Source organism: Stegodyphus dumicola, chromosome X1, assembly GCF_044657685.1.
Source record: "Stegodyphus dumicola isolate Sdum_Otavi_A_Nest chromosome X1, ASM4465768v1".
Taxonomy (NCBI): Eukaryota; Metazoa; Arthropoda; class Arachnida; order Araneae; family Eresidae; genus Stegodyphus; species Stegodyphus dumicola.
The window spans coordinates 16321104-16346710 of record NC_140780.1 but is presented as its reverse complement, the minus strand read 5'-3'; the positions used below and the strand labels follow the sequence as shown (position 1 = coordinate 16346710).

General features: G+C 31.9%; 1 protein-coding gene across 8 annotated transcripts in view; it reads right to left on the bottom strand.

The window, feature by feature from the left end:
• Positions 1-881: 881 nt before the first annotated feature.
• LOC118199941 (serine/threonine-protein phosphatase PGAM5, mitochondrial-like) overlaps positions 882-25607 on the bottom strand; it is a 64292-nt gene continuing 39566 nt past the window's right edge. For all 8 annotated transcript variants that reach the window (XM_085807106.1, XM_085807104.1, XM_085807105.1 and 5 more), the window contains 2 exons: positions 5453-5586; positions 882-1149 (listed from right to left, as the gene is read on the bottom strand). In XM_085807106.1, coding sequence (XP_085663232.1) covers positions 1002-1149; positions 5453-5586 — 282 coding nt within the window. In that variant the 3' untranslated portion in view covers positions 882-1001. The remainder of the gene's footprint in view (positions 1150-5452; positions 5587-25607) is intronic.

Sequence of the window (25607 nt, the reverse complement as noted above, 5' to 3'; positions counted from 1 at the left end):
TGTGTTCGTTGCTGGTATGTAGACGTGACAGTCGGCGCGAAGGGGTTAAATAATACTGCAGCTTACATAGAATACTTTTCATATTTCTTGAATTTTTTATAAAGGTAAGTATTTTTTCCCCGATTTATGTGGGGTATTACATAAATCATGTATTTGTATTATAAATGAAGGGTATCATACAATTAGTGTTAGAATGTTTGAAGGCTAACTAATGAGCTTACTAAAATTTTCCAAAATATAGCTTCATTAAACAGATACTGACAAAGGAACTTTTATGCTATCATATATGCTGAGTAAACTGTTTTGGCTATTGCACAGAAACATAAGGTAATAGCCTAAAATATCTATGGAGAATGTTTTTTTTAATAGGGAAACAAAGAAATCGCAAATAAAGGAAAAACAATATATTCTGCTCAGCTTACTTGCATTTTACTACAAAGTGGCTGATTCAAATAATCTATACAGTCTTGTAAATTAATTCTATTACTTTTTTGTACAAGCCTGAAAAATAAGAGTAACAATAAAACAACTCAGCATCCAATTTCTCAATCAAAAGAAAGGAAATATGAATGGCATCAGAAAATATTCTATAATTAATATTTGTCATGAACCTCTATTTTAAACTATTAACAATTTTTGTATCGCAATGATGCCACTATTTTCTTTCAAGTGTCATGATTCTATTGAGTTATGAAGATGCATCGTTTATTTTTTGCACAGTAAATTCATAATTATTAATTTATTGTGCATATGAAACTATCCGCAAAGGAGCACAAAAAATGTAACATAAAAGACATTAACAGCTGCATAAAAAAATAATCAGACTCATTTTATGAATCCTCCAGCGTAACTTCCAATGCCAAATAAAACAGTAAAAAAAAAAAAAAAAACATTTTTATCTTTAATTATAACAAAACTTACAAAAACATGTTTCCTTAAATTTGACATGATACATTATGTTACAAATATAAGATCATGTTATTGATTTTACATATGATTGTTTATATAGATATCTTTTCTAAGGAGAGATGTCCAGTTTCACCCACACTTTTTATAGCAATAACACCATTACCAAGAATTTTCACCCAGCTTATGCTGCAGTGCGGCACATAAAATCTCTCCCATGCAGCCGGATTAATCTGCAGAAGCCTAAAAATAAAATAAATGTTGGATATAACGTATTTAATAGAATAAAAACACATGTGTGTCAACATGCACATACACACCATACACATAAATATATGAACACACCGAAATTCTCAAAACATTTTCAAATCTTTCTTATAGAGAAAAGAAAAAATTTATTTACTGGAAAAAATACAGATTATATTTAAATAGTATCTGCCTTCCACTTAAAATTCAAAGAAGTAAATCGGACAATATGAATGACTTTCGATAAAAATTATCTGCCTAGGCTAGAAAATGCATTACTTGATCATGGAATTACAAAGGATGGTCAGCTCTTCATATTACTGAAATGGCAATAACTTTGTATTATACTACGCTATCATTTTTCACATTCGGACATCATACCAACAGCTGAGCAAAAAAGTCATAATGGAACAACTGGTGGTTCGAATCCTCACAAACAGGCTGGCTGTGAGGAAGCTTTCTTAGTTTTCCTTATTTGTAACATGTACACATGTAGTTTCTGTTAGGAAGTCATCCATGAAGGCATTTTTAGGCAAAGAGACCTTGAGTACTTTGCCATAATCAAATAAATCAAATGATTTTTCACATAACATACTTCAAATATTTCTCTGTTGAAAAGTTGGCCCCAGTTAAACGAAATATGTCATTTCTTGTTCTTTGCCTTTTATAACAATGTTCTTGTTTTCAGAATCTGAAACGTCAATAAAATATTTTTAATAACATGGCACTCTTGTTTGCTTATTGAAAAATTAGGAGAAAACTTTTTTATGTTTGGAAAATTTTTCCATTGTCAAAACGAGCTGCTGTCAAAAGTGCATTTTCTCATTGCTGCATATATTTATTTAAAGAAAATTCCTCAGTGTGCATTGCTTTATAATTGAAAAGATCCAACCAATTTTCAGCAAGGAAATAAAGTTATTAATTTTATTCAAGTTTGTGTTTTGAGGTAAAAATCAAAACATCAGATATGTGATGAATTTAAAACAAGAGCATATATAATCAGGATTTTGCCACCAGACACTGTTAAAAATTTTTCTCTACAGAGAATTGATGTATATTCTGTTTAGTATATTAATTAAATAAACCTGATTTGAAAATTCATGTTTCCTTACTTGGTGCTGAGTAAAACAATTTAAATGAGCTTAATAATTTTTTCTTCTATATATGAGAAGTACCAAAATTTTGCTGTCAGACTGGAAATTCTTAAAAATATGAAACTCATTTTTTCAAACGAAAGTTTCCGTGGAATTTCTCCGCTCAGCAGGTAACAAAGGCCTGCAATACTTTCTAACAATACTTTCAAAAACCTGTTGAAGTGGACTGATTTCACCACCAAAGGACTTACACAACAAAATTCACCACCAAAAGACTCTAACAATGTGGACATGGTCCAAATGGCTTCTGAGAAGCGTTCATATTTGAATAGCTTGAATTGGAAGACTTATTCTTCCCAAAGCAAATAATCCCAGGCACCCAATGTGTGTTAATCGTCTCCTCAGCTCTTTGGTTGGATGTCAGAAACATTTTAAAAAACAGCTTCACAGAGGAAGTTTTCTCTGATGAATCTCTCCCAGTTTCTCAATTCCAATTTCTCCGTCTTCTGTATATCTGTTTTATGGATACACAGAAAACCACAGCAAACAAAAACAGACAAAACAGCATTGTTTGTGGATTACAAATTGTAATGCAATACAGTTTGTGTTGCATTACAATTTTCTATTTTTTTTTATTCTTAAATTTTTCTCTGTTTTCTTATAATACAAAGCACTTTTCAAATTTGGCTGCCCCATCAGCGCTAAAATTGGTAAGATCAATGAAGACTGGTAATTTGAATGAGTTCAAAATCCTGGCAAATGGGTTAATTGCAGGGGAGGGTTTCGTGGTTTTCTCCCAAATGTAATGTAATGCTGTAAGGATATTAAGTTTTACTAACGTTTATTTTATTTTAAATCTTTACTATCACTTGTTATTTTCTACTTCCGGCCAGAATTATAAGCGTGAAGGTATTTATGCAAAGTTTGTCTGGCGAACGCCAATGGCCTTTTGCCAAGCGAAAGAGAGGAAGCAGTAAGTCAAGCAGGCCGCTTACCTTAGAAGTTACGCAGTTGCTGTTTGCCTTCCAGGCCAGAGGTTTTAATCCTCTTGATAAATTTAAACGTATTGTAGTGTTCGCAGTTCTCTGCACTACATACGCTTCCTGTTATTATAAGGCCAATCTTCCACGTTTATTATTCTAAAGTTAAATTAGAGTTTAGTTTTATTTTTATACTTTTATGTTAGACCCCAAGTAGCGGGTCAGTGTATTCCGAAGTACGGAAGTTCTTGTATATAGAGAAAAATAAAGGGTTTTGTATACCCTTCGTGTGTATCCTGTCTACTTACCACAATTGGTGAACATAGCTTTAGTAAGCTCTCTGTTCCGAGTCAGGTCCTTGTATGTTCCCGAAGAAGATAAGAAGGAACACTGACCCTGATAATGCAACTTGTTTCCATTTAAACATCCTTTACAAGTCATTACTCCTTTTAGGCATACAGTCCTCAAGAGTTTTGCTGTAAATAATTCTAACCTAAATTTTTATTATATGAATTTTATATACTAATTAAGCATATTCATTAGACACTGCTTTTGTGTATATTGTATTTATGAATACATGCCTGCAATTAATACTAAGCATACTGTTGATATAATTCATGATATGATTAATACTGAAAACACTGCTTAAGCTAAAACCTGATTTGAATCTCTTTTTCATTATGGGGTAACATGTACCACATAGTTTTGGTAGAAATATACAACTATGCTAACTTGACACATCGACCAAAAAATATATTATCGTCATCATTGGCTATGATAAAAGGTTTCTACGCTTAAGATTTTGGATTATGGTAAAGGACACAGGGTGTAATATTTTGCCTTCAAACATCAGAATTTGTAATGGAAATGAATGTAATCAATTATTCAATGAAACATCCCATTGCAACACAAAGTTTATTTACAAAATCTAATAAGTGACAACTGCAGTTTCAACATCTCAAAATAACATTCAAATATAAATGACATAAGACAACACTCATTAATTTCTCAAAATACATGTGAAATGCAACTCAAAGCTATTTTTCTTCTTTTCTCACAAAAAGAACAAGCTCAAAACGTAAATAAAAAACACAAATATCATCAGAAGCAAAATTTTCACAAGTTTCGTCTCCCACCCTCTCGGTTGAAAATTTCTCAATAATCAGATTATGATTGAATACTCCTAAAGATTTTAATCTCTCATCTTTTTCATTCAGAAAAGTCTTCTTGAACCATTTTGATCAATACCTTTTCAGAAATGCTAGAATTTATGGTTTCTCAAACTAGAAATGATTTTCAAGAGTTTTTGACAGAATAGCATTTGAAAATTAACACTGACATCAAATCAACATATGAGTTTTCATAAAAGTAAAAATGCATGCAGTGAACATGCAGGGAATTTCTACTTATTGCTTGCTCTTACCCATGATATTAGAATAAAAGTTTGCATGTTTTATTTTCTGACATTTTGATCATACACATATGTCTCAAAATAAGGCTGAGAATTTTATGAAAACAACCTTTATTTAACCTTCAAAGGTGAGGATTTGAAGGTTAAATAAATGCAAAATTTAACTTTTTATATGGTCACATCTGAGCAAAAATTCTAATTAATAAAATATTCACTGTTATAAATTAAATAAAAAAAATACACTTTTACATGCAAGCTGCAGAGATGTTGCAGAACAAATTTATTAACTTATATACATTTTAGTACATATTTATTTTAACTTATATACATTTTAGTACATATTTCTGACTGAAATTAAATATTTCTTAAAATTTGGTTGGCAACCACAAAACGAAAACTGGTTGTTTAGATGATTAATATTCTTAATTGGATAAAAGAGGGTTAATAAGTTTATTACTGATCTCCAAATTTTAATTACAGATATATCTGAATATTGTATGCAGATATTTTAAATTATCACTTCTTGTTTAATACTGAATTTTAAAATAAAACAGAAATCTAGATATAAAATGAAATTATGATTTATGAAGAAGTTTTTTTAATGTTTTGAGATAGTTTTGTTGCATATTTTAAATTAAAAGATGAGTATCCCAAGCATTTAGAATTAAATATACATATTTTTTGAGAAAAATCAATAAAAATTCCCATTTTGCATTGTTTTCTCCGATGGATTACATTACAAACATAGCACACATCTATTACATTATTTCAAATGCCAGAGTGCTTTAAAATTATTTACAATTCTCAGAACTTACTTGCAGATGAAGTATCGGATGACAGTGGAGTGTGAAATCACAATTTCATAGTTATGAGATGAGGCAACTATTGAAGGCCTGTGGAAAATTTTTTTGAAGGCTTCATCCAGTCGTTTCTCCTGTGCGGCACATACCTGAAAATGTATTATTCATTAGATTGCATACAGTTAAAATTTCTTAAGCAGTTTTCATATGCAATGTTTCCTAGGTGAGAGAAAAGTCATCTTTTAAAGGAGTAACTATTCATTTGCTGTCAATTGCAAAGATACAGAATCTACTATGCCAAAGAACTAGGTGTTATCTGCCACAGAAGAGACATCTATCTCACTGGAGGCATTTCTGAAGGAAATTAACTTGTATTTATGATAAAACTATGAATGTACAATGCATGCTCCTTATTACATCTCTGGAAACCAAAGCATGATACACAATCATTATTCAGAAGTCTCATCTGCTTTGTCGCTAAAATTCACAGAAGATTAGAGTTACGGATTAAACATCTTCATTCACTGAAATTACTAAATATACCTTGCTTAAATTTTCTGACTATGTGGAGCAAAAATATATTTACAATGCACTTTTCCTCTTTCTTGGAGAAAAGCTTGGTACTTCAAAAGGATTCAAAACAACATGAATTACCTGTTTCTTATAAATAAATACAATAAAATACAAATTTACATTAGCTGTATTTGAATTTATATATTTATTAAAATTTAACCCAGAATAATTTTCACATTTAAATAAACAGATCTCTTAGAATGGGAAATTCAAAATGAAGTAATAATAAAATTCCCAACAAATATATAGTTAAACTATTAAAAAAATTACTTAGCAAACACTGATTTACAAAAGAAATATCGGTCTACACTTGCAGAACTATTCCAGAAAGAAAACTTAATTAACTTGCTTGCATTGGTAGATTTAACACTTGAGAGGCCCCAAACGTAATTCAATTTCGAGGCCATCCCTAATATTTCAATAATACATATTTAAGAGTGTGCATGCTACACGTTTTTACTGTAATATGCACCTAGATTATTAATAAAAAAATATAACATCGTTATCAGTCTGCTTATTAAACAATAAAACCATACCAAAATATAATATTAACAATAATAAATTTTGTTTCTTAAGAAGTGCTTTTGTATAATGACAATAATAACAGATTGCTTATAACAAAAATTGGTTGATAATTACTGCCAAAGATATTTACAGAAAATGATGATGTTTGGATCGAATTTGGAATATAAAATAAACTAAACAGGAACTTTTCTCGCTTTAGCAAACTTATCAATTAGAATTTGATTTAGTGAATTATTAATTAATCAATTAGAATAATTGAAGGAAAAAAAAAGAGTCTAAACACAATATAACAATCAATCAACATTCTTAATGAGAGAGATTAACTTAGCTATGATTTTGGACAGAAGAGAAAGCACAGCAAAAAAATATTAGACAGATAGATATGTAAGAGAGATCATATCAGCATTGTGCGGATAAGCACGAACAGCACATGCATGAGGAGAAAAACTTTTAAGCTAAACATCATATATTTTATGATACAGCAATTCTTTTGATGCATGGTGGCTAAAAAAATGAACAATCATTTAAAAGCATTCCAATTAATTTAGAGTACTTGCAATGTTTTGAAGCAGCCATTGTGTTTGTTAGTACATCAGCAGGCATTTTCTCTGTTGGCACATATTTAAAATCTAATTCATTTCTCTCATAAATTTCATATATGAAGATATCTAATATCTATATGTTTATTATGTTAGTGGTAAAATGAGTTTTTCATAAGCTTCTGTGTTCTAATATCTATATGTTTATTATGTTAGTGGTAAAATGAGTTTTTCATAAGCTTCTGTGCACCTTGATTGTCAAAATACGTAATGCTTGGATACTGAGCATTAAAATTTAATTCTTTGAGAAAACAATGTAAATAAACTGCTTCTTCAGCACTCTCTGTAAGACTGATGTATTTAACCGCTTGCCTGATTATCAAGAGTTATCTCGGGTTCGTATATACTGCAGTTAATTATTATCGCGAGAAAACTTGGGCGAAGCAGAATTTGTTAGTACGATTTCTTTTATCACGGTTTTACTTGGTGTGGAGGAAATGAAAGGAAATATTTAGCTTTGATTGGCAGTTTGCCAAATTTTGTTGGTTGCACGGTTCTTTTGGAGAGACTGATTGCGTGTTTCCATATTGTATAGTATACCATTACCCTATACCTATATAGTATACCTGGCCATTACGTTGGCTTGTGGATACAAGCCAACGTAATGGCCACAAGCCAACGTTTTAATGTATAAAGAAGGATGCATGCGTTGGGAAAAAAAATAATGCCGATGATGGAAGATAGCAAAAGTGATGATTTTTCAGATAGTGATTATGAAGAGGTGGGGAGAAAAATCAAAAATAAATAAATAAATAAAATCCAATGAGACAGTGTACTCTGTGCTTCTGTGAAAGAGATTCCAACGGCAAGCCAGTAAGAAAAGAGACCAGATACCAGTGTAGAATGTCAGGTATCACTCTGTGTTGTCCCTTGTTTCAAAAACTATCATACAAAGATTAATATTTAACTTTTTTCGTTTGCCCGAGATAACTCATGATAGTAAACTAATATTAAAAATAAATGCTTTTACACCTTCAAAAAATTAAAAATTCAACTTAAAACCTACATATTTTGATTTGTTTCGTTTTGTTGTATTTAATAATAAAATAAAAAAATGTGATGATTTTTGCAATTTTTTTCAAAAAAATTTGTACGGGAAGCAGTTAATATTGCAATAGTGATGCCTATTGGATTGCCGGCAAGTTTGAACATACGGTGGGTGATCGGTTAATGAAAAGTTTGGACTGCGAACAAATCGGACAAAGAACACTTTCACAAAGGATTTTTTTTTTTGTTCAGACAATGAACACACATTCAGGTAACAAACTAAAACGAATTCTTACGAACACTTCTCGGATCATAATATGTAGGGTTGCCAAACCGAACGGCCCAAATATCCTTTTTCATCTTTTAATTATATTGCTTCCCTATTAAACTACAAAGTTCTGTATAGGAAAAAAAGTCTTTTTTTTTTCTAATTGAATATTGATAGCCAAAGTAGACTATCAGTTTCGGTTTATATTTCATTCAAACTCGTGTGCTGTTTCATAGGTGTTTTGAAGCATGCCAATTCTCCCCAACAATGACTTTAAAAACGCTTTGGAAAGAAAAATTTTACATTCTCGAAGCTATTCGTATCATTTAAAAGGTGTGATCAGAAGTCACGCAGCAACAGTTGACTTCTGCTTGGCGAAAGCTGCGTCCATCCTTCGTTCAAGGAAACAGAGGTAATCAGGGAAACACCCTTGAAATTACGGATGAAATTTTCACAACTGCTAGAGATCTGGAATTGGAGGTGAAACGAGAATGACAAAGGTCATAATGGAACATGAAAATGAACTGACGACAGAACAACTCCCAGAAATCTTGAATGAAGAACACCAAGAAACACAGCGAAATGCGTCTCTTTCTGAACAAGAGGAAAACAAAAGGGGGCTAATGCCGACATCTGCCATTAAAGATCTTTTGAAGAAGTGGAAGAATGTCAGAGCAATGGCCTTAAAATGACACCCAAACCAAGCTGATGTCAGTAGAGTGGGGGTTCTTTACAGAGACAATGCTATTAATCACTTCTGGAAAATCCTGAAAAAGAGATAAAAGGAATTGACATTGGACATGTACTTAAACACCCCATAAAAAAATGAAAAGGACTGATTAATATGCAAGACTGTATGTATTATTTTTTAATGAACTAAGAAATTATGCATTTTTTTAAATTTAATTTTTAGGGTCTCTGAAACGAATTACTCGATTTCACAAAAAAATCTATGGTAAATTGATGATCGGTTAATGAGCAATTTGGATAGCGAACATAATCTTGTAACAGATTATCTTCATTAATCGATCCCCCCTGTATAACCTTGTATAGGATTTTCTAGTATAAATATCAGATGCCTAATTGGCATCGGTATATCCAATATGTGCTTTTCCAGTCTTTTGAAATTTTAAACAATAATTTTTAGTTCAAGTATCTAAGAGCACGCTTTGCAGCCAACCAGCATAATTTTCCAGGATTGTTATTAAATTGGCTCAAGTGACTGACAGCATATATATAATATCTGGCCTAGTAAACATGGACAGATATACAAGCGAACCAGTTAGACAGTAGTAAAGTTCATTGTTCATTTCTTCCTTTTCACTCTCAAAAGGAAACATTACTTAATTTTACACTAGGATAGGAGTTGCTACTGGTTTTGCATCTTGCATATTAAACCTTTGTAAAATGCTATCAGCATATTTTTGCTGAGATAAGCTGATAGAATTATTATTTACATATTTATTAAATTCTATTTTAAGACAATAATAATGTTTACCTAAATATTTAACATGAAATTATTTAGAAAAATAATCTATAAGTTCTTCAGCATACAAAATCAAAGTTATTTGTTGCTATTACTAAGTTATCTATATATAAAATTAGAATTAATCTAGCTTAAGATGTTTTCATCTTGTAAACACACTTTCTGATTGTAATGGTTGTACTGCAAAAAAAAAATTTTTTTTTTTTTTTTTTTGTCTAAATTTTCATACCATTGTCTTCCAATTTGTTTCAAACCATAGACAGACTTTTGCAAAGCATAAAAATAGGAATATTTTGGTCTTCAAAATCTTTAGCTTTTCCCATGAAAATTTCTTCTTTTAAATTTCTATTAACATAAGCTATTACAAAATCTAGTTGATATAGAATAAGATCTCTCATTCAGCACTGTAAGCAATCACAGTTCTTATAGAGCTTGCTCTGGCTACTGGAGCAAAGGTTTCATTGAAATTGATACCAGGTTCCTGTTCAAATGCTCTGGTAACTAACCAAGATTTTCTCTTTTGAACTGTTCCATCTGCATTAGATTTCATTCTAAGAACCCAGCAAAATACAGTTACCTTTTTGTTTTGTAGCTGCTGCTTTTCTAATTTTCATGTATCGTTTTTAACAAGGATTTCATATTCACTTTGCATAGCCTTACGCTATTCTTTTGCCTAACTTCCATTTAATGCTTCTTCTAATGTTAGATTCTGTAGCAATTAGTGATTCTTCCCTTTTTTGCTTATATTGCAGTATTCCTTTTTTGGTCTTCCTGGATTCCCAGTCTTTATTTTCTTTGCCCAAACGCACCCATGCATATGAGATATTGCTTCAGAATCAGGAGACTCAGCAGGTGCTTCTGCCATATTCGAGAGGTCTTCTATCATTTTATCAGTGGATATTTGTTTTACATTCAGAGCCTTACATACTTTATCAGGAATACCTTCAAGAAATAAAACTTCTAAATCTTTATCACAGTTAGTACAATTTTCAAATTCATCAATAAATTTAACATCTTGGCTTATAACGGTTTTTCTGGAATTTTTGCTCCTCAGCTTTCGATTCGAGTATCCAAGAAAAATATATTCTGATGGAGGAGCAAATTTCCCTTTAGACCTTTTATTAAGTATGAAACATTTCTGTCTGAATACTTTAAAGTAAAATATGGTTGGCTTGATGCCAAAAATAACTCATATAGTGACTTGTTCACTCTCATGCTTTGAGTGGGCAATGAGTATGTATATAAACAGCACAGTTCAAGGCTTCAGCCCAAAAGGATTGGGGGGGGGTGAGAGATTACTTTGTAATAACAAGCCATTTCAGTTAAACTATGATTCATGCGTTCAACTATTGAATTCTTTTGGGGTGTCATGAGTGCCAAGACTTCTAGCTTAATCCTGCATTTTCAAAGACATTTATTAAATTCTTCTCCACGATATTCAAGGTCATTTTCAGTACGAAAAATTTTTATTTTCATTCCTAGACAATTTCCGATCACAGCTTTATATTTAATGAATTTATTTTTCATGTCTCTTTAGTTTTAAAAAACTAACCTTGACATACACAATTTGTTGTCTATGAAGTTTACAAAATGATGCGAACCAGCATGGGATGGAGACTCTCATAGGTCCACACAAATCTGAGTGAACCAAATTCAGTAATTCATCACTTTGAAATTTTGATTCTTTTTGAAAAGGCCAAACAGTTTGTGTACCTCATATACAGACTTTGCAGTCTTTCAGTGATTTAATATCATTAAAATTTCCTACCATGTTATCAGATTTAAGTCAAATCAGACTCATTTAAATGACCTAATTTAAAGATGTCATTTTACAAAATCACTTATCTGAGCTATTACAGCTGTTTCAATAATTGCATATACATAATAAAGTTCACCATTACTAACAGCCTGCACTAGTATAGATCCATTCAGTTCTATTATTTTAGCACATTGTTCTGTAAAAAATCACTGAACAACTATTTGCAGTAGCTTTAGATGTTCATAGCAAACTACATTTTAATACTGGGATACACAGCACATTTCTGAGTGTGAGATTAGTTGTCATATTCTCATTAGGTACTATTATAAGGATAGTTCTAATTCCTGTAATTTTCACTGCTTTGTCAACTGCTAGCTTTATGACTGAATTCGTTCAAGGATGAAATTCTGAAAATAACCCTCTGTCACTACACGTCAGATGTACAACCGATACCTAAGTACATTGGGATATCTGTAGATAAGCACTGTTTATTGCTAAACTAATCTGTCCTTCATAACTAGAAGCCATCATAGAACCTTGATTTCCCTTATTTCATTGCACATATTTTTTATCAGCTATTTTCTTTCTACATTAGATGTCCTGTTTTTTATCTTCAAACAATAATTACAATTCAAATTGCAATAATATCTTTCAGCAGGAAAAGTTTTGTTTGAAATTACCCTTCATTTTACTTCTGTTCTAGACTACTTTTGTTTTAATTACAGTATGCATTTTGTGAATCTTGAGACATTTCCTTTCCTTTTTCCCCATTCTTCTAACAGTTTGATTTTCAAAGATTTTGGACTAGGTAATTCATCTCTTGATTCAATGGTACACCGAAAATATTCAAAGTTTTCTGGAAGACTGTAAAGCAGAAGAATGGATAATAAATCATTAACTGTGTCAATTTCCATTCCTTTAAGCTTATCAACTATGTCTATGAAATCGTTCAAATGTTCAGACATTGTTTCGCTTTCCACCATTTTCCAAAACAAAAGCTGTTTTAATAGGCTAGCCTTTTTCACAGGTCCCTTTGTTTTAATACATGGCTTTGAGTTCATTCCACACAGCATTTGAGGTCACACAACGCCTTATACGACAACAGTTCACTAGAATAAATGGCCAGAATGTTCGAGCTTTTTGATCAGCTTAGAGCCATTCCTTTTCATCTTCTATTCCTTCAGTAGATTTCAGTTCTTTACCAGTCATGTAACACCCAAAGGTCATTTTTTTATCAGTACAGCTTCTATTTGAAGCTCCTAGCTGTCAAAGCAGTCTGTCACAGCAAAAACAAGATTAAGCAATGAGGAAAAAAAAAAAAAAAAAAAACAGAACGCTGATCAGTTTTTTACCTTTGATTAAGGTTTAACTGTTCCTGCACTGGATTAGGCTTAAGATATCAAAGCTTGACAATGTCTATTTTAAAGAAAATATTTTGCTACTTAGGCACAGTTGAAACATTCCTGGGCCCATAACCATTAACAAAAAAAAGCAAATTATATCAATCAAAATTTTTAATGAGAGAGATGAACTTATACACGGAAAGAAAGTGAAGAAGTGAAGCAAAAAATATACATATACCTACCTACAAACAAAAGAGAGAAGTTATGCTATCATCATGCAGATATGCATGAATTGCAGATGCATCAGAAAACCTTTTAAGGTAAACATAACTCTCTTGAGGACTGAAAATGATTGTTCATTACTTGTGTTGCAAATCGGAATTGTCAAAAATATTTTTAGAACTATTTCTAAATGGCAAACCTGTAATTAATAATTTTCACATACCAACAAGAATGAAGACATTTTATTCCTTTATGATGCAATAAAATGAAAAATTCATCTCTAAAATATTTTATGCAAATATCCCTTTGATATTTTGTACATATGCTTTCCACATACTCATATTGTTTTGCAGTAAATTATATTTCATTTAGAGTTTTTTCCTTCAAATTGTAATTTTCTTCTTTTAATTTTGGTCTCTCGGAGGTTTTGATTTTCCATTAGTAAGTTAGCATTGTTTTCAATACCATCAAAATTGTTCTTGACATTTATAATAAAATTTGAAAATATTTTCAGAAAACTTGTTTCTAAGGCCCATATCACACGGCGTTTGTTTCACTCGAACAACTGTTTCGGACAATACTTTTCACTGGTTTACTATTGAAAGAAAGACGTGCGACTTTTTCCTTCCTTTCCAAAAAAATTGCAAGTTGTTCGTTTTCAACCAATCAGCTATCAGCTTGTTTGTAATGGGGAACCAGTTTCCCCTGTGTTAACCCTAAAGCGATCTATGGTGATTGGCTGTTGTGACAAAGCAGAAAAATTGTTCCAAACAGTTGTTCTTCTGAAACAAACCGCCATGTGATAGCAGCCTAATAATAAATTATACCACATATCTTGTAATGATTGCTAGTACTATTTATTTGTTGCAGTAACTTATTCCATAAAACTATGAATAAGACTTTCATACTGATTGAATTATTCTGCTAATTCTTCTGCCTTTTATATCACACGGTTTTAATTATTGGATGTACAAATTTGACTTGCAGTTTTTTAACTATTCTGATAATTGGATGTTAAGGTTGAAACTGCATCTGCTCTTGATGACCAGCTTGTGCCACTTATTTGTTTTATATGTGGAGACTGAGCAAGTATCAGACTATGTATAAATATGTTCAACTGTCAATAATACATCTGAATATAAGCTTAGAGTGAAAATTTTCTTCAAAATTTTACTCAAAATTCAAAACCCATATATAAGCCGAAGTCTGTGTGTGTGGAGGGGGACCTGTAAACAACAAAGATATATTTTTGAGAATGAAAATGTTGCCAAACTGTTCAAACTGATGGAATATTTCCCAATCAAATCATTGTTAAGTAAATGCTAGATGCCAATGATGATAGTTTAAACTCTGGTAACCTTATCCAAATGTAGTACATTTTTTCCATTCATTTCCATTCATGACAATATTTTTTTTCTTCGCATGAATGTTGCATTCAAAATGCCTAAAAAATATTAATTTTCCTTTCTAAATGTTATTTTATGTGCTAATAATTTACGTATTCTATTATTATTTCTGGTGTACATTTTGAAACCTTTCCATTAGTTGGGTGCAAATTTCGCTAACAACATATTTTTTAGTTTTGTGACAACCCAAAAAACAAGCAACATAAACAGTTTTGAAAATAAAACAAATAACAGATATGTATATAAGCAATACCCTGTAATTTAACTTTAGAAAAAGTTCCAAAATTTCTCAGTTTATACATGAAAATATACGGGGCACTTATAAGTTTTAAACGAAGTGAAAATAACATAATGTAGCAATACAGGATTCTATAGTATAGTTTCCTTTTAAATTTCAGCTATGTCAATCGCATAGTACATAGATACCTGTATTCATATGATGCTTTATTTATACTTGCAAACTGCAGCATTTGCCTCATCATCATAGGTTTGCTATGCATACTTTTATACCCATAAAAAAAAAAAAAAAAAATCTCTTAAAAATGCCAGAAGTAATCAAAATTGACTTCTGCTATAAATAAAAGAAAAAAAACTTTTATATGTCCATTTTTGTCCACAAATCTGAAAATAGAAGTTAATCAATCTACATGAGCTACATCGAGGGTAAAGTCCACAATAATGGAGTAATAAACTCTTCTTTAACTTTCTTGACTTTGCTGTCAGTTAAACTTATAAATAAATTAATTGCATAACATGTGTGATAAATAATTTACCTGCTACTATCTGAATTGCTAAATTTTTGCAAACGAATTTACAAAAAGCTATTAAATTTCACTAGATACTCAATACAACTGAAGTAGCTTCTGTTTCAGTTTGAATTTGTAAGAGCTCTATGGCTATGGAATGCTACTCCTAAACTCGCCAATAATTTCAGAATGCACTATGATTCATTCTAAAATGGTTAGCCAAATTCTTTGAATCAGTCTGCTATATTAAGTTATGTATTAGTATCGGGTTTCAATGAAAGTTTCTAGAGACCGCAAATATAGTCTGCACAAATAGTTCGTGTTGACGTGTTTAATTATAACTTGTCAAACGATCTTTGGCATTTGAAAGAAAGAGTCTTGCTTTAGAACACTGTGTTGTGAAATTAAAAAAAAAAAAAAAAAAAAGAGCAGTAAGCACAAGGGTCTGAAATGGAACCATCATGCTACTAGATTAGAACCACCATTGACTTCCCATTCTGTTGCAAAAAGTCAGCTACAGAATGTCATCAAATCATGTGTACTAATGTCATACTAATATTGCATCATATGACACTAGGAAGGTTTCGTATTGAAAGTTCATAAACAAGGAATGTGACATTCAAGAAGCAGAGCACTCTGGCCAGCCTACTGATGTTAATGAGGTCTGCCTGCGAGAATTTGTGGAAGATCAGCATGCAATGACTTGAAAGCTTGCTTAGGAGTTAGACGAGTGTCATGTCCATTAGTCGTGCTATGCATTGCATAAACTTGACGTACAAGTTCAATCGCTGGGGGCCGCATGAGCTGACTCAAGCAGATAAGGACAGATGTGTTCGGGACTGCACTAATCTGCTTGAATATCAACGCAAGAGCAAAATTCTGGACCAGATCTTCACTTGTGATGAAAAGTGGATTTACTTCAACAACACAGGCCAAAAAGGAGGGTCTGGAAAAAGGTAAAACCCTCAACCAGTAAGGAGTACAGCGAGATGCTAGTCTGTGTTGATGCTGCTATCAAGGGAAAATGTCGAACTGAGTTCCAGAGCAAAAAGGTAATGTTCCTTCAAGATAATGCAAGAACACATGTGTCTGTATTCACTAACTGGACTCTGTGTGGACTTGAATGGGATTTTTCTTTTGCCACCCCCACCATATAGTCTAGACATCGATTCTTCGGACTTCTACTATTTTTTACACCTGCAGTTACATCTTGCTGGTGCTATCATCCTTCTGCACAGGATGTCGGAAATGAGGTTGATCTGTTTTTAGACTTGCAGCTACCAAGTTCCTGAGCCTATGGCTTTGAAAAACTATGAAAACGTTAGCAGAAAATCATAGATTTGGATGGTGATTACTACCCCCATTAAAGGTACTGCTTTGATGTTTTTTTCCTTAACTTTATTAAGAACATTTTTTGGCAGAAAACTTTCAATCTAACCTGATACATTCTGCAATTGATAAATGCTTTTGTCAATATTAATTTTATATGGCAATGAAAAGTTTCATGATTTCTTAAGCTTTGCGCTAAATTTTTTGAATCGTCAATTCCTATTAAAATTTTTGTCTGGATTCTTAACAATACATACATTTACTCATTACTGAATATATCAACTACTGATGGAATTCCTCAGTTCCCTTTGCTTTCACACAATAAATATCTGATTCGCAAATATTTCTAAAATAGGATTGGTTTCTATTTAAATAGTCTACATTATGCAGAGGTGACTGCAACCACATTTCAAAAATCCTGAAATTTACTGTGGAATAAAAATCCAGCAAGATTTCAAATAATTCAGAATATTAATGTGATGCATATTGTATGTGGTTTCCTCATGTTAAATTAATAACAGTAAGAACATGTGGCTGTAGAATCATACATCTTTAACTTTGCGAGAAACTTAAGAACATCTTTGTGAGAATGCACGGTAAAAAATTTATGGTGAGAGACAAAAATACAAGAACAAAATGTGAGCTGCAGAATGTAAATAATTTCTCACAGACAGGCAGACAAATGAAATTACCATAACAATATTAAACCATGCGAAAAACACTAAAATACTCACAAGAAACAGACAGCAAAATTATGAAAATGAAACAAAATCATTCTCAAAACAGATCCACAGACCCCTTGATACAAATCAGGAACTCAATTATATTTGAAGCAAAGAACAAAGTTATAAAACACTAAGTTGGTGAATTTGAAAACTCAAGTTGCCGTTTTGGGCTTCACAATAAGCACATTATTTGAACTAGGAAAAACTTCCAAAACTCTTCCTAATTTCCATCATAGAGGTGGTAAATTGTCTTCCTTTGTGATAACTAAATCACTGATCATTAACCCTTTCTGGACGGGTGTCCCATATATGTGTTTCCCTATGAGCATCTTTTACAGCCAGGTGATCCAGTCATGCATCACTGGAGATCCCTTGATACAAATAGCTTAGGGGATGGTTGATGCATATGTGCATTTTAAGCCAAACCATTTTTTAATGACCACTAGATGGCGACCTGTGTTAATATGTTTATAGTGTTAATATGTTAATAGTGAACACAGTTTCAGGTCTCTGATCTCCAGTTTGATCACATTCTGCCTGCCTAACTTTTGTGTCAGGTGTTGGAGGAACAAAGGAAAGTGTAATGTAAAACCAACACAGCCAATCTCATGACACAAAACCAATTATGTATAGCAGATACTATTACACTAGGTTAAAATTATACTTTAGTGATTCCAAGGAATTTCAGCTAATATAGCAGATTGCACTGTCCCTTAACTCTCAGATTTGGCCCAGCTTAATTATATTTTACAAGCCGTTTTTAATTACAGCAATTTGATGAAAATTAAAGTTTCAACTTTCGATCATGTCAAAAAGAGTCATGTCAAAAAGAGCAGGTTCTATAAAGTGAAAGCATGTTTTGATGTCTGTTAAACAAAAAAGGGGAATTATTGTAAAAAATGGATAACGGTTTATCCTTCTCAAAATTTTGCGAGGAGTATGTCATTGTAGAGTCAACTGCAAATGACATAAGAATGCAGAAAAAGGAACGTTTTGAATTTTTTGTGGATTCCGACACCCCACTCGAAACGAATAACAGGCAAAATGATTCATTATGCTAAAAGTGAAGATCATGACAAAGTGATTATTGAATGGGCCAGACAGCATTACAGAAAGGGTGTGCCGTTGACAGGTCACATGCTAATGGTGCAAGCTAAAATATTTCACTAAGAAATAAACTTAAAAACTGAGTGCACATTCCTTACCCAAATTAAAAAATCGCCAATTAAGAATTTCAGGGAAAAAAGCTGAACTATTTGCAGATAACAGTTAAAAGTTATCTTCAGAACATATTTACAATGCTGATGAAACTGGTCTTTTCTCGCAATATGTACCGCAAAATACTCTGGCAACCTCTATAGAAAAGTCTCCAACTTGTGTCAAAGATTCCAAAGCAAGACTAGCAATTTCAGCAAGCGCAAATGTGACAGGAACGCACAAGTGTAACTTTTTGTAATTGGAGAAAGTACACTTCCTGAAGCATTTAAAGGAGTAGAGTTTCCCGTTATATATCGTGCAAATAAAGGAACAAGGATGACGAAAGTGCTAATGAATGATTGGTTTGAAAATAATTTCATACCCTAGGCTTGGCAGAATTCGGTTGGTTTACCTACTAACGCAAAATTGTTCTGATTGTAGACAACTGTTTGGCTCATAGTTCAGTCAATACTTAAAAGTTTTAGTGAAAGATAATGTATCCCTATTATTCTTTTCGCGAAATTGTATGTCAGTCATTCAGCCTATGGATATCAAACCATTAAAAAATTTGTAAAATATTTTAGCGTAAAATCTGCTTTGTGGAGCATCGGCAGGATTGTGAGAGGATGTACCTCCAGATACTTTTAAAAACGCATGGCATAATTTATGGTCAGCTAGCATATTTCATGGTGAGGTTGATGAATATGATAGCTACGAATGTTAAGGTTTCCGGATACCTCAATCCAAACGATAATTTTTCTAATTGATGAATTTTTTAAAGAAATGTGGATAAGCGGTAATAACTGAAGATTATATAACAGAAGTTTTTCATTGCAATGACAATGCCCTAATTATCAATCAATTAACGGACAATGAAATCTGTAGTATGGTTTTAAATCCAGAAAACACCACTACCGATAGTGAAGAAACTGACAGAGAGGTTATTGAAAATGAAAAAATTTCACTTGACAAGTTAGTGGAAATTCTCGAAACAGCAATTAGAGTATTTGAGCAATGGAACTTTGTAACTGAATAAAAAATTATGTCTGTCTACAGAATTAAAGAGAAAATATTAGCATAAACAAGCAACTTAAACTACTTATATTGAAAGAAATGTTTAATAAAGTAAACAAATAAATATTAAGCTTCTTTTTGTAAATTTTGTTAGCCTTTAAATCATAAATGCTTCATTAGTTCATAAATCATGATTTCATGCTTTTAGTTTTATAATTTCTACATGCTATCTTACAAGCTTTGAAGTGATGATCTAATATCTGGAAAAATCCAAAATCGCCAAAGTCTTGACGAGTCTGGATCTTGGACTTTGTACTACAATTTTTCTTGCACAATGTTAGCTTGTTTTAAACTTACTCCAAAATATATTAGTCTGTTCTTACCTACAAAAGTGTTCAAAGAAGGTATTTTGATATTTGAGTTTAATGGTTGGTTCTTTTTAAGATGATATTCATTTTAAATCTTGTCTTTTTGAATTATTCTAACAAGTGCATTTTTAGCTTGTTGCAGTTCTTTGGTTGTAAGATAACCTTTACTTCTTGTCACGGGTAGATCCAGCTGAATTATTGGCAAAAGGAAAACACCATGTGATGATTCTTTTAAGTTAAAAAATGAAGAAGCTTCATTAACACGTTGACTGCCGCTCGCATTTTAAGTGTTTTGCTCATGGCGCCAACAAGAATTTTTTGTTGTGCAATGTATATTATGTTGAAATATTACCTAAAGAAAATAAGGTGAGTTATATAATCATGATTAATGCATTTTTTGTGGTGGGGGGTCACCGGTGACCCCTGAGGTGCTGTAGACCATTTTTGAGGTTTATTACTTGAATTTTTGCGATTTATTATTCTTCAAACCATTATAGAAACAGTGGTATTATTTAAGTATCAGTATCAATATTTACTCTAATTAAGCATTTTTACTATTATTCACCGGTGGTCCCCACGGCGCTGTAGCCAAGTCGCTGGCAGTCAACGTGTTAAGGATTAGAATCGGTGAAGTGAATGTTCCAACTGAAACAGAAACACTTTTACATTGTTCTTTCAAGGAATCTTCTGAAAATTTTGAACAGAATATTCTTTGAACTGAACCACTGAGGTCCTGTCCACCATAAATTATGAGTAGAGAGTTCTGAAGGCAATCAACAGGGTTCTGTTTCTATCTTAAGTGATTCCAACGTAACAACGGCAGAACTGACTGAATTTCCGAAATGCATGAAGATGTTGCAGGGTGCGTGTTCTGATTGCATCCATGACAAAACACATTTCATGCATAAATATCGTCAGCATGAGTTTGTAATGAATTTTACAATGTTTGAGGCAAATGCACTCTTAGAACGGCACAGTAGAGTTCTAAATGAGAAATGGAAATGATTTTCAGAGAAGCTACCCAAATGTTTGAAGTTAGTAGCTGGACCAAAACTGGAGAACTAGTTGAAGACTTTAAATAAATCACTGCAGCGTAAGCTCTCTCTGAAGCATCACAGAAGCAGTGAATTCTACATTTGTAGCTTTGGGCTAAGATTATCTTCTAGGAATGCAAACGCATTTGAGATTTGCAATATCTTTACAGTAGGTTTTCGTTCTTTTTATGCTCGATTTCTTCTGGTAAGGGAACACAAACTATTTCATACGACTCGAAGCAAGATTTTTGCGGGAACTATGAAAAGTGCTAATCAACGAATAGATTAAAGATTTTTGAAATAGAACACAACATTACTCTTAGTATTAGTAGAATGCTCAGCTGTAATCAAGACTTTTAAAGTCACACATAAACTCATCTTGAATTGGATACCACTCCGAACCTAATAATTTTATTGATTTTGTATTAACAACTGTACATGAAGAATTAGTGTTTTGAGCTCTCAATGTGGTTTCTAAAATCGAGCCATCATTTGTACATCATTTATGCAACTGCAAAACTACCCTTTAGTAAAACTTCCACTCAGTTGTGACATTAATTCGACTGCATCTGAACCAAACAAGATGTCATTAATATAATAATTATGCCATAACACATCTCAGCTGCTTTTGGGAATTTAGCCTCTACATCAATTGTTATAACAATATATGTACTCAAGCATATATGTTTGAACCAACTATGAAGCTGAAGTAGTGCGATATGTAACTGTGCACAACTTGTAAGTTTTAATGAGCTTCAATGGATCATCTCTCCGCAATAAATTTTGGTAATTGTCATCTTCAACACGAATTTGAACGTACTGATACATTTCCAGCAAGTCACTAGTAATAGCTTTAGGACAGATTCAAAACATAAAAAATATAGTAAATTAATCATTTTGTATCTTAGGACTACGCATCAGAATAACATCTAGCGATGTCACGGATGTAGTTTTGGCACTAGCATTGAAAACACATAGTTTTGTGGTAAGACTCGATTCTTTTAGCACATGGTAATGAGTTACATAAAATGCTCACTCTACCTAGATTATCATTGAATGATTGTTCCATGTGTCCAAGTGACAAATATTCTGATATGAAGTCTTTGTATTGTCGATCTACTTCAGAATTTTTTAAGCGTTTTTTCCAGACTTTGAAATTTGCGAAAAGCTGATGACCTGGAATTACCTAACACACTTTTATACTTGAATGGCAATTTTACCGAATAATGACCAAGATGATTTCACTATGAATTCGATTCATCACAAAATAGGCTTGGTTTCGAAGTGAGAATTTGTTCCAAATTCCAAAATGATTTTGATTAACTCCTCAGTATTTACATTTAGTACACTGACTGAAACTTGCTCATGATTTGGGAATTCAAAATTTTCAATTCTAGCAATGATGCATCCCAACTTAGAATGAAATACAAATGTAAGATTTTTGTCCCTTTTTAAATACTTCTCCGCTGATCAAAGTAAAAAACATGTTACCTCCTGCAAAAAACAATTTCTTTCAATTCATAGAATGCAGGATCTGCTAAAGTTAAACTTTAAGAGACGGGGCAGTTTGGAAAGGTTTCACTTAAAAAGACGGGAAATCCAAATGCATTTCTACCCCCTTTTAGCTGCCATTGTAAAGGGAGACTACTACTACTCTTTTGGAACTTTTCCTGTAGGTCGCCTTTGTTAATTTTCAGATAAGGGACTAGGGGATAATGTAAAAGAATTTGTTGAATTTGTTCTCTTTTCTGCTGTTTCTTTTCCTTAAACTAGGGAAACATATTATAATGAGATTTCGTAGCTAAATAATTGTCGTATGTTCGAATATTAACTTTTGACATTGCGTCATAATGAAAATACGCCTTAGTAGCATATGCACTCCTATAATTTGTTCATAGTTTATTTCGTTTTTATTTGTTTCCAAACTGAATTTAGTTTAGAATTACATATACTAATTAACGTTTTTAATTTATACTCGAAAATGATTTTTAACTATTTGTTTCTCGTATAAATCGGCAGTTCGCTTTTATTTGTTTCCAAGCATTGTGTAACAGCTTATATTTATATATCAAACAAATCCCGTTGTATTTTTCTGATATTAGTTTAGTTTACTTTTTTCATTAGTATTCTTACTTATTCAGTTTAATTTATTGATTCCCCCCATTGTATCGTAAGTTATTTCCTCATTCAACTACATTGTCGTTCAATGTTCTTTCTTGCAGTTTTGTGATAAAAGCTTTTTTTAATCCTTTAGCATTTTTTAAAATTATTTTCCTTTACTTTAAAAACAGATTTTGATTATATTTTCATTGCATTGCACTCCATTGCATTTGCATGTTTCAAACAGCAATATTAAATACAAAAATTACAATAAAAAGGGGAAATATAAAGAAAAAAATACATTTTTAATGACACTGAAAAGTTGGTGAAACTAATCCTAGTGTCAAATTGCTAAGATTTCACTGCTGAGGGAAACGAAAGGAATTTACGAAACCCCACAGTTGGGAGGCGCGCAGGGATAAATCTTTTAAGTACTGGGAGGCGCGAAGGTCACATCGCATAAATGGAAAGGGAGGTTATTCGGACAATGACTATCTCCGCACCCTGAAGGCTGGGGGGAGGGGAATTCGCTGGCCGACATTTCGGCCACAGCCGTCTTTTTGAGACGCTACAGCTCTGGCCGATATTTAGGCCACCCGTCTTTTAAAGGTTAAATATTAGAAACTTTCAGGTAAATTTAGAAGCAGAAACTCTCTAGCTAGTAGAAATGAAGTGTAAACAAGTCGACTTCTACAGTAGTTGTTTTATTGAAAGTTCCTAAACAGAAAACTAATATCTTCAAATCCTTTATGCTCAGTTTGAAACTTATTACAGTTACCTGATGAATGAATGATTTTTCACTATCCCAGTCTAGCAAACATCTACAATTTATGAATTCATTTTTTGTTTTGAATTTTAATTAAAGCAGTACACAAAAGTACATGGTTGCATTTACCATTAGCATAAGCACTAAAATTATTATTTTCACAGTTGTTCACACAAACAGTTGAAGAAACCTCACTCGAAATTTTGTTCCATTTTTATTTGCTATTTGAGAACAATGGATTCTGCTGAAGGGACATCAGATGCATTTTTTGGTTTTAAATTATTTTCTAGGTGCAAAATGCTGTATGATATTTAAAACAATATTTAGAAGTTTATGCATTCATACACATTTTAACTTTATGGACATTAGACAAGCAATTAAAATAAAGTTTATTAGTCTCAACAAACTCTATTCGTTTTTGCACTGGTCAGTCTAAAAAATTAGAACACTTCAGTAAAAAAAATTATCTTCTTTACAAAATAAGCAAGAAAAATTAGTAATCAGAGAAGTAACCCTATTATATAATGGTTTATGTATTTTATTAATTAACATTTACGCTTCTGTAATGTTTTATCATAATTCTTCAGATATTCTATAAAATCACTGAACTTCAGTATTTCATCTTTTTCTAACACTTCTACTGCAACTTTGTTAAAACATCAAGTTTTTGTTAAATCATACACATCAACATAAGTATAAATAAAATTCATAAGTATAAATAAAATTATTTTTTGATATAATATTTCCAACAAGCGAGTTATTTTGTTTACATTATCTATAAATTTAATATCACAGATGCAGATTCTGTTTGTATTTGCAAAACATTAAGAATTCTTTTAATGTAAGCAAATATCTGTTCTCTTTTATTAGAAAATCTCTCTTCTACTAAATTCCAAGCAATAGTGATATTTCGATCAGCTACAGACATTAACTGAATAATGCGATAAGAATCGCTTTTCAAAGAACCTTTCAAATATTTTAGTTTTTGAGCTCCAGAAAAGATTGGGATTGTTGCGAACACTGGTGCTAAATAAATCTTTAAATGTTATCCATTGTGTTAAATTTCCGCTAAATATGGGCAAAGATAATTTTGACAAAACTCTCAGTGATTGGTTACAGTATGATACGTTTATGACCATTTATATTTATGACTTTTTTTTTTAACTTATGAATAATTTTTAATTGAACCTCATCAGTTTTCTCTAAAATCAACTGTTATTCCTCAATGATAGTGTAGTTTATCATTATCACATTGTGTATAAATTTCATTAAACATAGATTTGAAATCTTTTTTGAAAATTTTACACTCTTCTTAAATTTATTCTCCTTTAGTATTATCTAAGCCATCATAATCTCTTTTCTCATTTCTCAATTTTGTTAACTCTGTGTTTAAAACTTTTTTCCCTTTTTTTCTGTGTTTGACATTTTGAAAATGTTCTAAACTGCCAATTTTACAAATACTTCAACAAAAATAAAGAAATGTCAAATGCAATTACAAATGCATTAAATCTGTCACTTACCTCATACATTAGTGTAACTCTCAGCTATTTGAATCTATTCCAAATGAAAATGCAATGTCAGAAACATTATGAAGACTAAGCAAAATACCTATTCATATGTGTGCCTTTTTCCCATTCTTAGAGTCAGACCAGTATGTTTTATGAGGTTCCCTCATGTTAAATTAATAACAGTAAGAGCAAATACCATAGAAATTGGACTGTAG